General features: G+C 50.2%; 1 protein-coding gene across 2 annotated transcripts; it reads left to right on the top strand.

The window, feature by feature from the left end:
- Nucleotides 1-1,028: 1,028 nt before the first annotated feature.
- Nucleotides 1,029-17,075, top strand: SHOX2 (SHOX homeobox 2). Of its 2 annotated transcripts, none has more exons than XM_066622018.1 (5): nt 1,029-1,293; nt 4,884-5,092; nt 12,175-12,232; nt 12,576-12,664; nt 16,818-17,075. In XM_066622018.1, the coding sequence occupies exons 1-5, from the start codon at nt 1,029-1,031 to the stop codon at nt 17,073-17,075; spliced, it is 879 nt and encodes a 292-aa protein (XP_066478115.1). The 2 variants fall into 2 exon arrangements, with proteins under 2 accessions (XP_066478115.1, XP_066478114.1); XM_066622017.1 differs by having other exon boundaries at nt 16,782-17,075.
- The last annotated feature ends 1,107 nt before the right edge of the window (nt 17,076-18,182 follow it).

The following is an 18,182-nucleotide window of genomic DNA, read 5'->3' as shown; positions in this document are numbered from 1 at the left end:
CTGCTCCATTGAATTTAATGGCGAGCGCGGACTTCCCAGTCCATCTGCCCTTTAGGATCGCGCTGCAAAGGTCTGAGCTCAGCGGGCACGCCTATTATCCGGGCTGCCAAAAAAGGACCGCAAACAAATAAACACAACCCCCAAAGCCAAGACCAGCCTCCGGATCTGGCTGCCTTTGTTCGGGGAGGCGATCAAAGGGGCTCTCTAATCTCTTTGGCGGCGGGGCTGCGCGGGTCTTGCGAGGCAGGCAGCGGTGCCCTCCCAGTAGCCAGCCAGCCAGCCAGCCTGGAGTGCTGGGAAGTAAGTAAGTAAGACGTGGGGAGGAAGCTGGCTCGCGGCTGGCTCGCTCTCCCAGCCAGCCGCCTTGTCAGTTTCCTTTCTGGCCCCTCCCCTGCAGATCCAGCCCCCTTTCCCTCCACCACCCCCCACCCACCCACCCCGGTGTTTAACTAACACAGGACACTAGCGCAGGATCCACGCCTAATTAAATTAATTAGGGATTCTTGTCAATCCTGGATTAATGGCCCAGAGCAACCCCTGGCCACTGGATGTGGGAAGGGGGAGGGGGAGAACTCCTCTCTCTCTCTCTCTCTCTCTCTCCCCCCACCCCCTTCCTGCCCCCACTCCCCAGTTGGGCTCTCTCTCTCCCTCTCTGCTTGGTGGTGCTGCTGGACTGCTCCAGGAGAAGGGGGCTCATTCATTCCCAGTTCCAAAGGGGAGGTAATTTGCTCCCGAGCAGGGGCAGGCTTGGCAAAGTATAAATAGTGGGGACTTCAATGGGAAGAGCCCGATCAGATCTGAACTCTTAGCGGGGAGGATTGTCAAAGACCTTCGCGTCGAACAAGCTCGCTCCAGTTGGGAGACATCAGCTCCCATTTAACTCTCCAGCCCCTCTGCGGCTTCTCCCCCCCTCACCCTCTCATCCCCTCCTTCCTCCCACCCCTCCTCCTCCCTACCCCCTTGATGTGTTTATTGGGGGGCTTGGAGCAGCCAGAGGGGGGGAGAAGGAGCCCTGAGAAGCTCCGGCGATGGAAGAACTTACCGCTTTTGTCTCCAAGTCGTTTGATCAGAAAGTGAAAGAGAAGAAGGAGCTCATCACCTACCGGGAGGTTCTGGAGAGCGGACCCGTCAGGGCAGCCAAGGAGTCCGGAGGCTCCAGCGAACCCGGCCGGGAGGACGGCGGCAGCCCGGCGGTGCGGGGGGCCGCAGGAGGAGGCCGATCGCCGGTCCGGGAGCTGGACATGGGCGCCGTGGACAGGACCAGGGACGCCAGCACACCCAAGCTCAGCGAAGGTCGGGAGCCCTGGGTCGCTGGGAGGCCAGCGGGCTGGGCAAGGGCTGGGCTGGGCTGGGGGAGAGCGTTGGGAACCAGATGGGGGTGCAAGGGGAGTGGGGTGGCGGGAAGGGGGAGGTCGGGAGAAGGTTTGCCTCTGGGGGGGTGTTTTTGTGTGTATGTGTATTTGTGGGGGGTCCCCCTCCCAAAGCCCCACCACAAATGCCCACTGCGGTTGCCCCTGGAGCTGCGGTGAAACTTCACGAGAAAGAATGAACGCGTGGAGGAGCGGGGCGCGCGTCACGCGTGGGAGAGCCTTCCTGGGCACCCACCGCTGGATCCAGCCCTCAGACCTTCTCCATCGGAGCCCAAGCACTGACGGGGGGGGGGCGATCTCCAAAGCGGTTTGATCCCGAACCCCGCACAGCAAGCTGAGGCTCGATCGCCCCTTGCTCAGGGCGGCTCTCGCCTGGGTTCTCAAGGACGTTGTAGTGACTGTCAATTCCGGGCGAACTCGACATGCCCTTTTGTGTTGGGAGGGTGATGCGCTTTCGAGCCCGAGCCTGTGCACGTCTTCTTAGAAGTAAGTCCCATTATGGTCAATGGAGCTTGCTCTCAGGAAAGTGTGGCAAGGATTGCAGCCTGAAATCCCAGGCGCCTGCCCTTTTGCCTTCCCCAGACTTCCGTGGGTGCTGCTTCTTGCGTTTTGTTTTGTTTTGTTTTGTTACTGTGTAAACCCAAGACTAAAATGGGGAGTGGGAAGATTTTCGGGGATCGTCTTCTCTTCGGGTAATATGAAGGCAAGCCCAGGATGGTCAAGAAGGAGTTCTGTTTCTCTCTCTCTTTTTGTTCTACTTGGACCCGTTTAATACTTGTCACCCCGAGTTCCATCTCATCTAATCTATTTAACCAGATTTACCCGCTGTTTTCTTCTCCGTGTTCCCTTCCTCAAGGAAGCGGGAATGACATCCTGGACTGGGAATGATTGCGAAAAAAATATATAATTTAATGTCAGCCTTAACGTGGCTTGGAAAGATCCCGAATATTTAAAGTGGGAGACGCAGCCCCTCTTATGTTTGCGCAGGAAAGTCTCAGATATTTTGCAGACTAAAAGTAGAAAGGGGTCACATCGAAGGTATGCTTGCCTTTCAATGTGTCCTGCCCCCAGAGCGCAAGGAAAGTTAAATATTTGTGGAACAAAAATTATAAATTGCATTATAAGTAGAAATTTTAGTAAGGTCAACAGGAAGCAATTTAGAAATCTAAGCGAGATGATTCACTTTTAGGGGTCCTTTTCCTTTTCCTCCTCTTTCTTTCTTTCTTTCTTTCTTTCTTTCTTTCTTTCTTTCTTTCTTTCTTTCTTTCTTTCGCTGAGTATTTCTGTGAAGGAGTAGAGAGAAGGAAAGGAGGAAAAAAAATTAATTAGGAAGGGCAAGACATGAAAAATCTCCTCCCTTGTTTGCTTAGCCAAAGGGAGCCCTTCGGCTTCCCAGTCTATTTGAATACCTCCGTGTGGTTTGAGAAATGCGGGTGTCCGATTCGGGGGCGGAGTGTTTATCCCCACTCTTTTGTTCGAGGCCAGGAGTCCTGTCCAGGTGGGAACTGAACCGGGAGCATCATCCGGAAAGGATTTTCTAAACAAATTCAGAATATGAGCAGAAAGGAAAGAAAAAAAAAACCAAATTCCAATAAACAAACCTTGATCTGAGCGAATGGCAAATAGGACCGGGAAAGGGAGGGGGGAACCAGATTTGCAGATTAGTAGGAAGCCCCTACAGTGAAGAAGCAGCGTCATTCCGCCACGTTTACAGGCAGAGGCAAACCAAGCGTTGAATCCGAATCAAATGCGCGGGAGGGGGTTGTCGCAGAATAACAGGAAGTGAAAAAGTAACGCAAATAAAATTATCCTCAGTATACAGGCGCTTTTCGGAGTTCTCTGAGCCGCCAAGATCTCTGCCTCGAGGTGTTTACAATCTACATTAAAGCAATGGGGGGGATCACAGCAAACGGGTTGAGCAGGAATTCTGGAGGTGAGCAAGCTCAGTTTAACAGGACCCAGAACGGTTCTTGGGATCATTTTACAATCTTCGGTGCCTCCTAAGGGCAAGCAAAATAAAGGACTGGTTAACAGCCCAATCCTAAACATGTCTAATCAGAAATAAATCCCATTGTGTTCAATGATATTTACTCCCAAGGAAGTGTGGATAGGATTCAGCCTTAAGGTTGCAATCATACTTACCCGGGAGTAAGTCTCATTGAACGCAATGGGCCTTACTTCTGAGTTGACGGGCAAAGGCTTGGGCTGTAAGTAGCCCGAAGTCGGAAATTTTAAAAGGCTATTCCACCGAGTCAAAGTCGAGGGTCGACCACCGACGGAGTGTCAAATTCCCCACCCCACCCCCCAACACCTGCTGCTGCTATTTGGAAACGGCATCTCTTGAAAGACCCGGCGGATTGAACAACTTGGGATGCCCAAAGCCCCTCAATTCAGTTCTAATTGGCTCGGCTCCATTCAGTTCTATGGACATTGATTTGAAAGGGGGAAAGGATCGAAAGGAGGAGCCTTCCCACCTTTGGGACCCCCGGGTGGGTTCCTGGAGGACTCTTTTCTGGTTGCTGTCCAGAGGCCGAATGGGAAAGGGGTCGTGAGGTCCTCTCTCCCCTCCCCCGCCCCTCCCACCCTAATGGTCCTGGCTTGCTTGGGGCAGGCAGACCTCCTTCCCTCTCCAGTGGGCTGCTCGCAGCGTCTCCCTTAACCAAACGCCCGCTGTCAAGACCCGAAGGCTCGTCTGAAGGGCGGTCAGCAGCTCGGCTCTTTAAGGAGCCTGGAAAGCTTTCCGATGGTTGACCTGCCTTCCGCGGAGGCCGTGGAAGCCGGAAACCGAAATCCGTGGCCTCGCTTCGGGTTTAGCCACGCAGGTCAGTCCTGAAACCGAAGCACCCACCGGATCCAGGATCGAGGCGTGGGAGCTGAGAAGGAGCGGGGTTCCCTTGGACTCCGTCGTCCTTCCCAACGAGTCCCCCACGGGATCACTTCGGAGGGGACAGTCCCATGGGCTTCTTCATGCTCGTGCTCATGTGCTGTGCTCCCAATGAGATCTACTTGCAGGGATCCCATTCAGGCCAGGTCTGCAGCAATCTGATTAAGCCCCCTGACTTGGGAGTAGGCCCCCTGACTCGTGAGTAAGGCTGCAATCCTAGCCACACTTTACCTGGGAGTAATCTCCACTGATTAAAATGGGACTTCTGAGTAGACCCTCACAGGCTTGGGCTCTAAGTTCCTTGGAAACTCATGGGGGGAGGAGGAGGGATGGGAATCTGGGGGTTGGAAGAACGGGGTACTGGACGACCTGCCAACATCTTCTGGTCAAGGAACAGGCGAGAGAAGCCCTGGTTTGGCCCACCAACCACCTGGGCCACCAGCCTTGAAATTGCTAAGAGATGTGACCTTTTCGCAGTTCATCGATCCCTCCTTACTCCTCCTCTTCCTCCTCCCTTTGACTTAAGGTAGGACTTCAGGTTGAGACCCCAAGAGCAAACCAGGCCCTCCTGATGCACTCGGGTTTGGGTGGTGGTGCCTGCCTGATGGCTTTTTGCTTCTCCTGCCCAGTTTCCCCGGAGCTGAAGGACCGCAAGGAGGATGCCAAAGGCATGGAGGACGAAGGGCAAACGAAGATCAAGCAGCGGAGGAGCCGGACCAATTTCACCCTGGAGCAGCTGAACGAGCTGGAGAGGCTCTTCGACGAGACCCACTACCCGGACGCCTTCATGCGAGAGGAGCTCAGCCAGAGGCTGGGGCTCTCCGAGGCCAGAGTGCAGGTGAGGAGGCTCTTTCCGGGGAGGAGGGGGCTGCGGGGGGTCCTCTAAATGTCTTCACACGGATTAGCGCCCCCGCAAAACCCGATTTCACTTCGAAGTGATTCTTCCCTTGAACTCAGTGGGGACTGTCGAGAGACTGAGGATCGCGGCTGTGCTCGCCTGTGGGTGAGTGGGAGGTTGGTGTCCTACCTGGGAGTAAGGCCCACTGGGTTGAGGAGGGGTTCTTCTGCGTACGCATGCTTAGGACCAGGCTGTCGGTGATTCTGCAGAGCAGGTGGTCGGAATCCCCATGGACGCCCGACCCCTACCTGCCTCTGCGTGCCGTGCAAGAGGTGATATTCCCCCTAGGAATGTGGTGGTTTGTGCCTCTCTCTGGGGAACCAGAGGACAGCGGGGTTTCTGGAGCCACAGATACCGTCTCTACGACCCTTCAGTCTGATCCTGAATAAACTTCCTCGGAAGGAAGTGTTCAATAGAATCTTCTTAGAAATATTCTCCTGGTTGAGTTCAGCAGCTTAAGGTTCATCTAGGTTAAGATGCACTGAACTGCAGAGGGCAACTCTCAACTTTCTTGTTATCGTGGTTTATATTATTATTATTATTATTATTATTATTATTATTATTATTATTATTATTTCATCAAGATCTATGGCGTTAGACAGGTCTCTGCCCCAAAGAGCTTCCACTCAAACCCGGCAGTGAGTTAGAGGGGAGAAAGTGTGCGTGGGGGTTTGACCTGAGCCAGGTGAGTCCCACTGAGAGGAGGTGTGTCCATGTAGCTTTCCTGCGCAGGAAGTGCTTCCCTGCGATTGTCATTTCCTCAAGCTTCTGTTTCTACGAATGGTTCAAGCAGAGACCCGGGTGTGCGTCTGAATGCACTGCTAGAACCCGTCTTTCCCTTCCACACCAGTCATGGCTCAGTTTCAAAAAAAGAAACAAGCGGATATATGAATTAATCTTATAGCAAGACTGGCTAATAAAACGAAATTGGGAGCGGAGAAAGTGTACCCATTTACGAGCCATTAAAAAGGAGAAGAAGGGGAAGTCGTTACCGTCTCGGGGGACCAGAGGCAGGAGGCTGGCTTGCCCACCACTGCTGGGATTGGAGACCCTCTTCCTTCTTCCTAGCATTGCAGGGGCTCCTCCACACAGGGACGAACAGTGGGTGGGGAGTCAGGTGAGGCAGAGCCTCCCCACTGGAGTTCTTCGAAAAGCGGCGCCCCTGGGTTGTGAGTGCTTGTGTAGTGTACCTCACATGGTAGCGGCGCTGCTTTTCGAAGTTCTCCAGTGGGGAGGCTCTGCTTCACCTGCCTCCCCACTTACCCCATGTTCCTGCACAACCCATGCGCTCCTGCACATGGGTTATGTGCTCCTGCGCGAGGATTGCGGCTCTATTCGAAGGACTCCGATGGGGAGGCTCTGCCTCACCTGCTTCCCCACCCACCATGCCCCCTGCCTCCAGAACCATCAGTTCCCAGGTTCCCAACTGGCAGCCGTGGGTTGCGCCCCGTCCACGGCCAATAAGTAGAAAGTCATCCTCCGGGTGTCAAAGACCCCGGCGCTGGTCAGGACTCCCGCGAGTCACTGTCTGGGTCACGGTTCTTGCCCCAGGGAACGGAGCCTGAGAGGGACGCATGAAGCAGTTGGGGGCTTCCAAACATCTGTAGCTGCTGTAAGAGATCCTTCCTCTTCCATGGGGAGGGAGGAAGAGGCAGCCATCTGCACCAAACGGGGCTCGGCTCTAAGAGGCTGCCTTTGCTTCTTGTAATCGGATCAAGGCAGAAACTGAACAGTGGTGTTGGAGCAGGGCTGGGGGGGCAATAAAAGGGGGGCAGACGCACACTTATAAACAGAGGAGAATATTTTGGAAAGACCTCCCAGCAGAGAGAGAGAGAGAGAGAGAGAGAGAGAGAGAGAGAGAGAGAGAAACCTGCCCATGTGCTTTTCCACCTTTTCAGACAGGCTGCTTTATTGAGAAAAAAAACATAATAATACTAAAAAAACCTGGGTCCCCCAACTGGTCTGCGAAAAAGGTCTCGTCTGAAAGGGCGCTGATTCCTAGGAGGGCGGTTTTGCTGGGCTCAACAAAAGAAGAACCAGAGCCCCTCATAATCCACCTAGAAAAAACTTCCAGAGATTTGCATAGATTAGAGTTCCCTTCCTTTTAAAAGGCCCTACAAGACGCTTCTCAGCCATTTCGTGGGTCAACTTGGCTTCCTGGCTCTCCTGGGCAGATGGTGGGGGGCACCTCTTGGAAAGAAACAAGAGCCTGACAGTCAGCCCCGGGCAGGCGAGGACCGAAGCATTAAACCGTGTTTACTCGAAAGTAAGTCCCATAGATTTCAGTGGGATCTACTCTCAGGTAAGTATGTTTGGGGGAGCGATTTAATAGCACCAAGTTGTGCCATGTGACAAGTTCATCAGATAACCAGTTTCCTCAAATTCAATGGGGATCCCATAAGCGTGCGTAGGATTGCTGTCACTCAGCCCGATCCTGTGCCTGCCTGCCTGGCTCAGGTAAACGATGTTCAGTTCGTCTTACTTCCAGGTAAGTGTGGATAGAGCTGCCAGGTGCAGTGAAGCACCAGGCAAGCTTACTCAGAAGTAAGTGCCAGTGAATTCCATTCGTCTTCCTGCTGAGTGAGTGCACCTTGGGTTGTCCTGGGAAGCCTGCCCTAAGCACCCTGACTTGTTACGTCCCATTGAACACAGCACGATTTACTCCCAAGTCGAAGTGCAGAGGGCCGGGCTCGCTGCATGTCCGCTTACTCAGAAGTGAGCTCCAGCGAGGCAAAGGGAGCATACTGCAATCCTATGCACGCTTACCTGAGAGTTAGGCCCATCGAACACCAGGGGAAGATTTACGTCCGAGTAAACATGCTTAGGGTGGCTGGCACTGCCAAAAAATATGGAGGACTGGAGAGTTGGTTTGAATGTGGGCGAAGGTACCCTGTGCCCAGTGGCGTAGCTAGAGGGGGGCAAAGCACTAAGTTTTGCAGGGAGCTGCTTTCCCGCTGCGAAACTTAGTGCTTTGCACCCTCTCTAGCTACGCCGCTGCCTGTGAGACCAATCCTATGCCTGTCTACACAGAAGTAAGCCCCATTATAGTAAATGGTGCTTACTCTCTGGTAAGTGTTGATAGGATTTCAGCCTGAGCCTTTTATTGATGCAGACTGCTAGATCTCACAGTTTATATACCCATAAAAATGTCCACTACCGACCTCCTTCTTGAGGTCTTGGGCAAAGATCACTTGATAGTTTTAGACCTTTGAAACCGAAAACAGATCCCTTTCCCCAAACCCAGATCTCTTTCCCTGCAGTTACCTGCAAGCCGCCCCAAAGGGCAGGATTCGGCCCTTAAATACAGTCCCCAGGTTACGGTGCAGTGGGCCAAACCTCATTTATCTTAGCTGGGGCATTGCCGCGGAAGGACGCGTAAACTTGCGCGGTAAATCCCACCTATTTCGATGGAAGAAGTAGGATGCCACTGTGGGCGGTCGTGGGCCTCGCAGCGCGTTGCTTCCTGGGTTCCAGTCCCTTGGAGTTCAATGGAGCCTACCCTCAAGTAAGCCCCACTGAACTCAGTGGAATCCATCTCTAAGACCACATGCCCAAACGCATCCTTTGTGACTCAGAGGGGTTTAGGCTGCAATCCTAGCCACGCTTACCTGGGAACAAGCTCAATTGACTATAATGGGACTTACTTTTGAGTAGCCATGCCTAGGATTGCGCTGTTAGCTCTCCAAATCGGGCCAGCGGTGAGTTCTTCCTTTCCCTCCCTATTTCCAGTGGCTTAGCTAGAGTTTTGCAGGGAGTTTTGCAAGGCACTAAGTTTTGCAGGGAGCCTCCCCGAGGTGTGCAAGGGTTCCCTCTCCTTTGGAGCCACGGGGGGGGGGGGGGAGGAGAAAGCAAGAGAGGCCCCTTGCCCGCCACGGTGAGGTTCCCTGCAAAACTTAGTGCTCCGCTCCCCCTCTAGCTACGCCACTGCTTCCCCCCTTCTTCCTATAGGAGCCCATGAGATTACCATAGTAATGAGTCCATTATCCCGCTTCTGTGTTCCACTCCACCGCACAGAGGAACAGAGAATTTCCCCACTTCTTTGTAGTGAGGCTTTTATGACAGTAATTACCCCCCAAAAGTGAGCCATTAAACGCTTTGGTGTTTCGTTTTTCTTGAAGATAAAGCTAATTAATATTACAGGCTCCTAATGAGCGCATCCCCTTCTCGGGTCTCACTGCGCAGGCATCGCAAACCTTCATCACAAGTTTCTTTCGCATCAGATCGCGAGGGGAGGGGGCGCTCCTTTGAAGGGGCTTGACTGGGGAGAGATGAAATAGGCCTGGAAAAGTCATGGAGCAGGAACTGAGACAGCCTGGCGGCAACTGGACACTTGCTGGAGCTGCTGCGCTCTTTTAAGGCTCGACTCTAAACTGGGTTTAACCACTCACCAGCCTCCCTGATCCTTACCTGGGCGCAGTGGCGTAGCTAGGAGGGGTGCCAAGCACTAAGTTTTGCAGGGAGCCTCCCCGCAGCGTGCAAGGGGCCCCTCCCCCTCGGAGGGACACTCCTCCGTTTGCTCCCCCCGCCTGGAATGATTCAGAAAGCCCTTTCACACTGTGGTGAGGCCACCTACAAAACTTAGTGCTTTGCAACCCCCTTCTAGCTACGCCACTGCCTAGGCGAAGTCATCGCCAATGGAGCCCAGCTCTGGGGTCTATTTACAATGCTTGCTGGAAGGAGCAGGGCAGAAGGCTACCAGGAAGAGAAGGAACAGCCCTGTCTCCCGAGTAGTCGCACCGACTTCAAGGAGACTGCTCTTGAGTAAGGCTTTCTAGTTTAGTGTTGCAGTTATCGATATATTTTTAGTTGGAGCCTAAGTCCAGGTGCGATCTAGCCAAAGTTCAGCTACTACAGCCCTCCTGCCATTCTAATTCCCCGAGGTTTTAACTCATATAGTAAGTTTATATAGTATGTCCTTCAGTCGTTCTCACTGAAAAAGGGGAAAATGACTATAGTAAACCTGATTTCACTGATCTTTCCAAGTTGGACATTTTGGACACACTCACTTGGGGGGGGGGGAACTCAAGGGATCCGTGGGACTTGCTTCGGAGTAAACTTGCTCCATTCAAGGACGTATGGTGGATGGGGAGGCAGGTGAGATAGAGCCTCCCCACCAGAGTCCCACCATGCGAGGCTGCGTGAAGGTGTTGCTTTTCAAAGGACTCTGGTGGGGAGGTTCTGCCTCTCCACCTACTGCACCTCCCCGGTTGTGAGTGCTTCACATGACAGAGGTGCTTCTTTTCAAAGGACGCTGTTGGGGAGGTTCTGCCTCATCTACCTCCCCAACTACTGCAAGTCTCTGGCTCCAATTACATTTCTGTTCCCACCTCCCACTCACAACCGGGGAGGTGCAGTAGGTGGAGAGGCAGAACCTCCCCACCAGAGTCCTTTGAAAAGCAACACCTTCACGCAGCCTCGCATGGTGGGACTCTGGTGGGGAGGCTCTATCTCACCTGCCTCCCCATCCACCATACGTCCTTGAATGGAGCAAGTTTACTCCAAAGCAAGTCCCACGGATCCCTTGAGTTCCCCCCCCCCCAAGTGAGTGTGTCCAAAATGTCCAACTTGGAAAGATCAGTGAAATCAGGTTTACTATAGTCATTTTCCCCTTTTTCAGTGAGAACAACTGAAGAGAATTGCGAAAGATGAAGAGGAGGGTGATGATGTCCAAAGAATTTGGGATCCAGTTCCAGCTTTGGAGGAAGAGAGACTTAACATATATTTACTATGAGATGCTCACTAACTCAGGGAACAGATGGAAACTTTGGGTATGGGCAGGTGTTCTAAGGGCTACTTTGATGGTGAGGAACCATGTTAACAAACGGGTTGAAGGGCTCTGCATTAACTAGAGTGGGTTCACATTGGCTATAAACATGGCCCAAGACACCCCTGATTGCCAGGTCACCCTGCAGAGGGAATCGTTTACACCTTTCTCCTCAGAAACTGGGGGCAAGGAAAGATGACTCCCCCCCCAACGATGAAGAGAATTATGGAAGGCTGGCATTTGCCTCACAGCACAAGATGCTCAGTGGCATAGCTAGAGGGGGTGCAAAGCACTAAGTTTTGCAGGCTTTGCACCCCCTCTAGCTATGTCACTGAAGAGGGTGATGAGAAGAAAAGTGGGGGGGGGGGAGACCTTTGTCTCTCTCTAGAAACTGGGAGAAAAGCTGTGTGGTCAGCCAACAGGACACCCAGAAAGCTGAAATGAGCTACACTGACAGCCCAATCCTATGCATGTCTACTCAGAAGCAAGTCCCACTGGGTTCAATGGGGCTTACTCCCAGGAAAGTGGGCATAGAATAGCAGCCTGAGATAGCCCAGGACTAGAGCTTTTGGATTCCTAGCAAAGTCCTCAAATACTACATCAACCAGTCACTTGGGCCTGAAGTGGATGTCATCAGCCAAGGCAGCTTCCCAGCAGAGAGGCAGCCAAGGGGGGGGGGGGACATCAATAATGACCCACACACATGTGCCATCACTTTTTCAGGCTTGGACCTGGACTGGGGGATTTTGTCTGTTGCAGGCCGGGAAGCACATTTCTGTTTGCAGAACACAAGTTTCATTTCCTGGCCATTAGAAGTGATATAGATCAGTGTTTCTCATACTGTAGGTTAGGACCCACCAGGTGGGCCACGAGCCAATTTCAGGTGGGTCCCTATTCATTTCAATATTTTTAATATATTAGACTTGATCCTCACATAGTATGTGACTGCATCTGGGGAAATGTGACTGCTCTGTATTGTCTACAGGTTACTATGTATATGCTTTTTAACAATGATAGTAAATGGGACTTAATCCTGGGTAGGTGTGGGTAGGATTGCAGCCTAGGATTGTTAAAAATTGTCCTGGTTGATGATGTCACTTCTGGTCATGACATCATTTCTCGTGGGTCATGACAGATTCTCATTCTAAAAAGTGGGTGCCAGTGCTAAAGGTTTGAGAACCACTGATCTAGATGATGCCAAACTGTTTAGAGAGGAGTATTTAGTAGTGAAAAACTGTCCTTCTCCTTCTCTCTCCAGGTCTGGTTTCAGAACAGAAGAGCTAAATGTCGAAAGCAAGAAAATCAACTGCATAAAGGTAAGTGGCATGGACCAGGAGTGCAAGAAAGCGAGTCTGCAAATGCAGGTGCTTGCACGGAGTTATTAATGCCCCCATTTCCAGATTCCTCCACCTGAAAGATACCTTTGTGCAGTGGTGTAGTTAGAGGGGGTGCAAAGCACTGCTGCTTTCGTGCTGTGGTGAGGCTTCCTGCAAATCTTAGTGCTTTGTACCCCCTCTAGCTACGCCACAGATTCCAGGTACTATTTCTGGTCTAAGTGCAGTGTCAGGAAGGGAAGGAAGGGGATACACTCCTCTCTAAGAATCTCTCTCTCACCCCCCCCCCCCAGTATCTGATTTGATCTCTGTTTGTTCCTTCCAGGGGTCCTCATAGGAGCAGCCAGTCAGTTCGAAGCTTGCCGAGTGGCCCCCTATGTGAATGTGGGAGCTCTGCGGATGCCTTTCCAGCAGGCAAGTATGGTGGGGAAAGCCTCACCTCCTTGTAGTCTTCAAAGTGTTCATGAGACTCTTTCACTTCCTTGGTCACTCTTCCTATTAGTTTTTAGACAAAATGATCATCAAGCCTTAATGGGAGGAAGCCCCATTGAACACAATGGCACTTTCTTCTGAGTAGACATGCATAGGATTGTGCAGTAAAACTGTACAGGTGCAGTGCAGGAATTGGATAGCTCTGGGTCTTGCCTGGACGTGGAACATTCCGATCCTGAGCACCTCTAGAGTCCGACTCAAGCCTGTGCATGCTGACTCAGAAGCAAGCCTAACAAGGAGCTCACTCCCATGCAGGCATGTGCAGGATCATTAGAAATGAGAAGTCCACATTAAGTGTAGAGGGAGTCAGGACTGAACTGCAGGGCCCAACTGGAAACATTTTTTGGAGGGGCCCTTTTGTTCACAGCCAAGATCTGTAGAAACTCAGAGATATAAATACATTTTATTATAGATTTTATATGTCTATGGTAGAATTTCTGACTAGAAAGATGATCAGGCTGTGTTGGTACAATCCAATTCTTGGCATGTTCATTCCCAAGTAAACTCTTGAAAGGTATTTATGTTGCCCTCACCTCTGGTTTGCTCTTGAACAGTGTACTTTCCCTCAAGTTTTAGTTCGAAGCAGATGGAACTCAGTGGGACTTGCAGTACTTCCAAACAAATGCACATGGTACTTTGTTGCAGTGGGATGTGAATGATATGATGGTCTCACCTGTGAAATGGGGGCAAATGGGAAGGAGGCAAGGTGAAGTATTTTGCCTAGTGAAGAAGGCTTGTAGCTCGGACAAATCCAATAGTATTAGTATTAGTATCAATAGTGTATAAAGTAGGCAACAACTGGAGCCATTTCTCCCCTCTAAATGTGAATCGTGGTCCACATAGTGGTGATAGTGATGGGTGTGGATAATATCACCACAAAGGTCATGTGGGAGACGATGGAGAGCGATAGACATGTGCAGTCATTAGAGAGCTGACAGGAAAGGCGCAAGATAAAGTAGGGCTCTCTATCTCATTTCCACTGGCTTGCTGTTATCAAGGACCAGAGTCCTGAAGTCAGTGGAATTTAAGCAGCCTAAATGTCTGCAGAGCTGAAGCCAAGTTGTGCGGATTTGGAGGCTGGTGTGGATCAGAGACGGACAACTCGTATTTTCTCTCACTTATGTTTAGGATAATTGCTCATTTTCGTATAGTGTAGACAGATGGTCAAGCAACAACGTTTAGGAAAATATACTCAGACCGGATGGGTGAAGTCAAGTAAACTCAGAAGAAAGGCAAATGGGCACATTCATTAGAAACCAGAAGCCCAAATTAATTGTAGCGGGAGGCAGGTCGGGCCTTAGGAACTGTGGGGCCCAACTGGAAGTATTTTTTTTTGCGAGGCCCTGGGTTCACAGCCAAGGTCTGTAGAATCTTAGACATATAAATAAACTTTATTATAGATTTTATATGTCGGTGGTAGAAGTCAGAAAAAAAATAAAATAGGTAACCATTGCAGTATACTGTGTGTATTTGACAAGACTAAATTTACCCTAGTGCAGGGGCCCCCATAGGTGCAGGGCCCAGTTTGGAGCAATTGGTTAAATTGGCTTAAAGCTGGCCCTGGAGAGAAAAAAACTTAGCAGATTTACAGTCAATAAGTCTGTACTGACTTTGGTCAGCTAACCAGCATATGAAATCATCCATCACCAACCAACAGCACAAAGCAGAATTAGGGCCTAATCCTATTCAACTTTCCAGTTCTGATGCAGCCATGCCAACAGGGTGTGCATTGCATCCTGTGGTGGGCAGGGGGTAGGTCACAGGAACGTTTGTTCCCTTACCTGGGGACTGCGTTGTAACTGCATTGGTACCAGAAAGTTGGATAAGATTGAGCCCTTAGAAAAGGATGACATATGTTGGTCAGCCCCTAGGCAGCATTTCCCACAAGCAACTCATACAATTAGCACATGGCAGCAGGCAAGACAGTACATGAAACTGACCAGTCAGTCAGTCAATCAGTGCCCAACTCAATCCAACCAGTCAGCATATGTAACTAGATAGCCCATGAAACTAGCCAGCCATAGTACAACACCTCACTATTTGCATAGCTAAGGAGGGATGGGGGGGTACATTGACCTGGGTACCATGCCTTGAGGAGGTGCCAACCTGCACCCCTGAGGGTGGACCCAAGGTGAAAAGAGCAGTCTACGGCCTCCTGGAGACCTTAGAAAAGCACTTTCTAAAAGGCATCTGGCACATGGGGGGGGTGTGTTAAAATGGAGGGGGTGTTAAAAAAATTGCATCCCTGGGTACCAGATGCCCTGGGTATCACTGTACCTAGCCTAGCCAGAGACCAATGCAAATGATAGACAACTGAGAATTTTTATGCAACAAAGCTGCTTAGTGTATTTGAACCAAACCTATGCTGCCAGCAGTCTAGCCAGACCCAGTCATGATGGAAGTACACAGAGGCCTAATTTAAAGTGCTAAGGATTCAGCCTTCTTGGAAGTAATGCTGGGTCACCAGGAAGTCTTTCCAAATGACACATAATTCCAAATATGTGCAGAGGCATTTTCTTTTGTAGTGGACACTTGCTCAAGACTGAGCTGGACCCTGAGCTTAGCTCTGTTTCTAAAAAACAGTAGGCAGCTCTGGACCAGAGGAAGTTATAACTCTCCTTACTACTGACTTGACTCCTTACTTAGGTTCACGGCTTCAGTGCATACACTGTCAACTCCCTTGGAATAGCTGGAATGTCTAGTGCTTACTCAGTATCTGGGGAAAGGTTTTCTGCACATGTCCAGGTGTCTTTATTTTGATGATGTCACATCTTCTAGTATTGAGCCTGTCCTGAAAGTACTCATGGGAAAGAGCCATATATTTCCAATCCTTTTGTGAATGAGATGACCTAGGTGTTTTGGAGTTGCAAGTGATGTAATACGTAAATTACATCAGTACACTTATCAGGGACTAAACCCCACAGAATATTGAAGCATGTAGCACAATCTTATGCATTTTTACTCAGAAGTAAATCTCATTGTATTCCATGAGGCTTGCCTCTAGATAAAAGTGAGTAAGATTGCATCCAAAAATGGCAGGTTCTGTGCATACTTAGATGGGAGCAAGCCCCATGACACATAATGGGACTTATTTCTCAGGAGAAATGTACAGGCCTTCGCTGAGTAAATATGCCTAGGAGTGGGCTGCACAAATAAAAAAATAAAGCCTGCACTCTCAAGCACTTTTACTATGGACTAAGGGCCTGATCCTATGCAACTTTCCAGTGCTAATGCAACTGCATTATATCCCTGAGGAAGGGGAACAAATTATTCCTTTCCTTGGGGAGGCCTCCAAGACTGCCCCTCACCACAAGATGCAGCACATGCTCCTGTGGCAGAGCTGCAATCAGTGCTGGAAAGCAGGATAGGATTGGGTCCTAGGATTCACTCACTGAATATGCTTAGGACAGTAAATCAATACTCAGGGAAGCTTGTGTGTCAGATTCAGGGTGACTAGATGTCCTCTTTTTCCAGGACATGTCTTTTTTTCAGCCTCTTGTCCTGGAAAAGAACTTCAATGTCCTCCTTTTCAATATCTTATAATTTATTAATTACAAGATATTGAAAAGAATGTACTAATATATACTAATAAGGATGTACTTTGGGTGCTCTTTGGGGAGAAAGGCAGAATACAAATCTAATAAATAAATAATATGTAATTTAGTTTTAAATTTAATAATAATATAGTGTTTAAACTTAACCACATGAAACCGATATATGAGTGCTTTTAGCTTTTATGTTGCCATGTCTGACATTTTTCTTGGGTGTCCTACATTTTACGGTGCCTTCTCCTCCTTAGTGTTATGACATTTGGCTACCCTGGCCAGATTTTTCTCTTTTGAGAAGTGAGTCCACTTCAGCCTGCCTCACTCCAAAGTAAACCCCAGCATATCCCCACTGGGTTGCAGAAGGCCATGATCCCTCATCAGTGTGCTTACTATCACTGCCCTAAAGGTGTGGGAACCAGCTGGCCAGAGGGGCAGGACCCTCTGTAGTTGTTTAATGCTCTTGTCTTTTTCCATTCTTGTCACACCCTTAGGATAGTCATTGCAACGTGACGCCCTTGTCCTTTCAGGTGCAGGCGCAGCTGCAGTTGGACAGTGCAGTGGCACATGCACACCACCACCTCCACCCGCACCTGGCCGCGCACGCCCCCTACATGATGTTCCCGGCGCCACCCTTCGGCCTGCCCTTGGCCACGCTGGCTGCGGAGTCGGCCTCTGCGGCCTCAGTGGTGGCTGCAGCTGCCGCGGCCAAGACCACCAGCAAGAACTCCAGCATTGCGGACCTCAGACTCAAAGCGAAAAAGCATGCGGCTGCGCTGGGCCTGTGACTCCTCCAGCCCGCTGGGCACGTTGCAATTGCGCCACAAAGCAGCTGGCTGGCGGGGCTCCAGAGGGGGGGCGGGTCGATGTGACTGCTCTGAGGTCGCTGTGGCTGCTCTCTGGTTGCTGTGGCTGCTTGAGGTCGCTCTGGGAGACTGCCTCCTGTCCCCTTCCCCATCTGGACAAACCACAAACTCAGCCGCGGAGTTGGGCCCCTTTTCCTCTCTTTCTGTGGGACTTAAAATGTGAAAGATAAAACAAGTGGGGGAAAATGAATATCATCAACCAAGAATTCACTGTAAGCTGTTCACTGCTGATGACATGACTATGGACCATGGTGATCATCAACCAGGAGAGAAAAAAGACACAAATCTGAATGTGTATTTCTTTGAATGGAGAAAAAACACAGGCCCACACTCAACCTACCACCACCACCACCACCACTACTATTAATATGGAGGAGAAACAGGAGAGAGAGACTCAGAAACTGGAGGGACGAGATATACTTATTTAAAGAATTAGATGAAATAGACATGCAGCTGGGAAGTTCACAGGTTTTCAAACTGACCTTTTTCTGCGAAGTTCACTTTAATACAAGAAATTTGATAAGAGAGGCGGGCCTCCTTTTCACAGTTGCATCAAATACTTGAGTTTCACAGCCACAGTCTGGAAACGGAGATGAGAAGGGAAGAAAAAGAAGAAGAATTTAGAAATTAAAAAAAAGGAGAGAGACCTTGATTTCTCTGCCGCTTTCTGATGGAAAACTGATCGGAATACTTCTGCTAGCAGGGTTCCGGGTCTGCATGTATTTGGGTTTTTTTTGGGGGGGGGGTTTGTTTTCCTGTTGGCGGCCTTTCGGATCATTTGCACTTCATCTTTAGGAGAGAAATCGACAGGTTAAAACAAGTGCACATTGTTGAATTTGGGATTTTCCTGTTTGGGGGAGTGGGGATTGAGAGCATGGATTAGGGAGAGAAAAAAAGGGCATCCAATTACTTAAATCTTCACCACTCAGTTTAATGGGCCTGACTCCCCAGTCAGTGTGTTTTAAGATTGCATCCTAAGTAATGTTTAAAGTGCAGCCTGATTTAGCAACAGCCTTTATGGAACACAGT

This window comes from Tiliqua scincoides, chromosome 3 (genome assembly GCF_035046505.1).
Source record: "Tiliqua scincoides isolate rTilSci1 chromosome 3, rTilSci1.hap2, whole genome shotgun sequence".
Classification (NCBI taxonomy): domain Eukaryota; kingdom Metazoa; phylum Chordata; class Lepidosauria; order Squamata; family Scincidae; genus Tiliqua; species Tiliqua scincoides.
This window is presented reverse-complemented; position numbering and strand designations above follow the sequence as displayed.

What these genes read in the sequence shown, in the direction of transcription:
- SHOX2 (XM_066622017.1), top strand. Translation starts at nt 1,029, where the DNA reads ATGGAAGAACTTACCGCTTTTGTCTCCAAGTCGTTTGATCAGAAAGTG. An exon ending in TCTCCGAGGCCAGAGTGCAG is followed by an intron (nt 5,093 to 12,174) that starts GTGAGGAGGCTC and finishes TTCTCTCTCCAG; the next exon opens with GTCTGGTTTCAGAACAGAAG. An exon ending in AGAAAATCAACTGCATAAAG is followed by an intron (nt 12,233 to 12,575) that starts GTAAGTGGCATG and finishes TGTTCCTTCCAG; the next exon opens with GGGTCCTCATAGGAGCAGCC.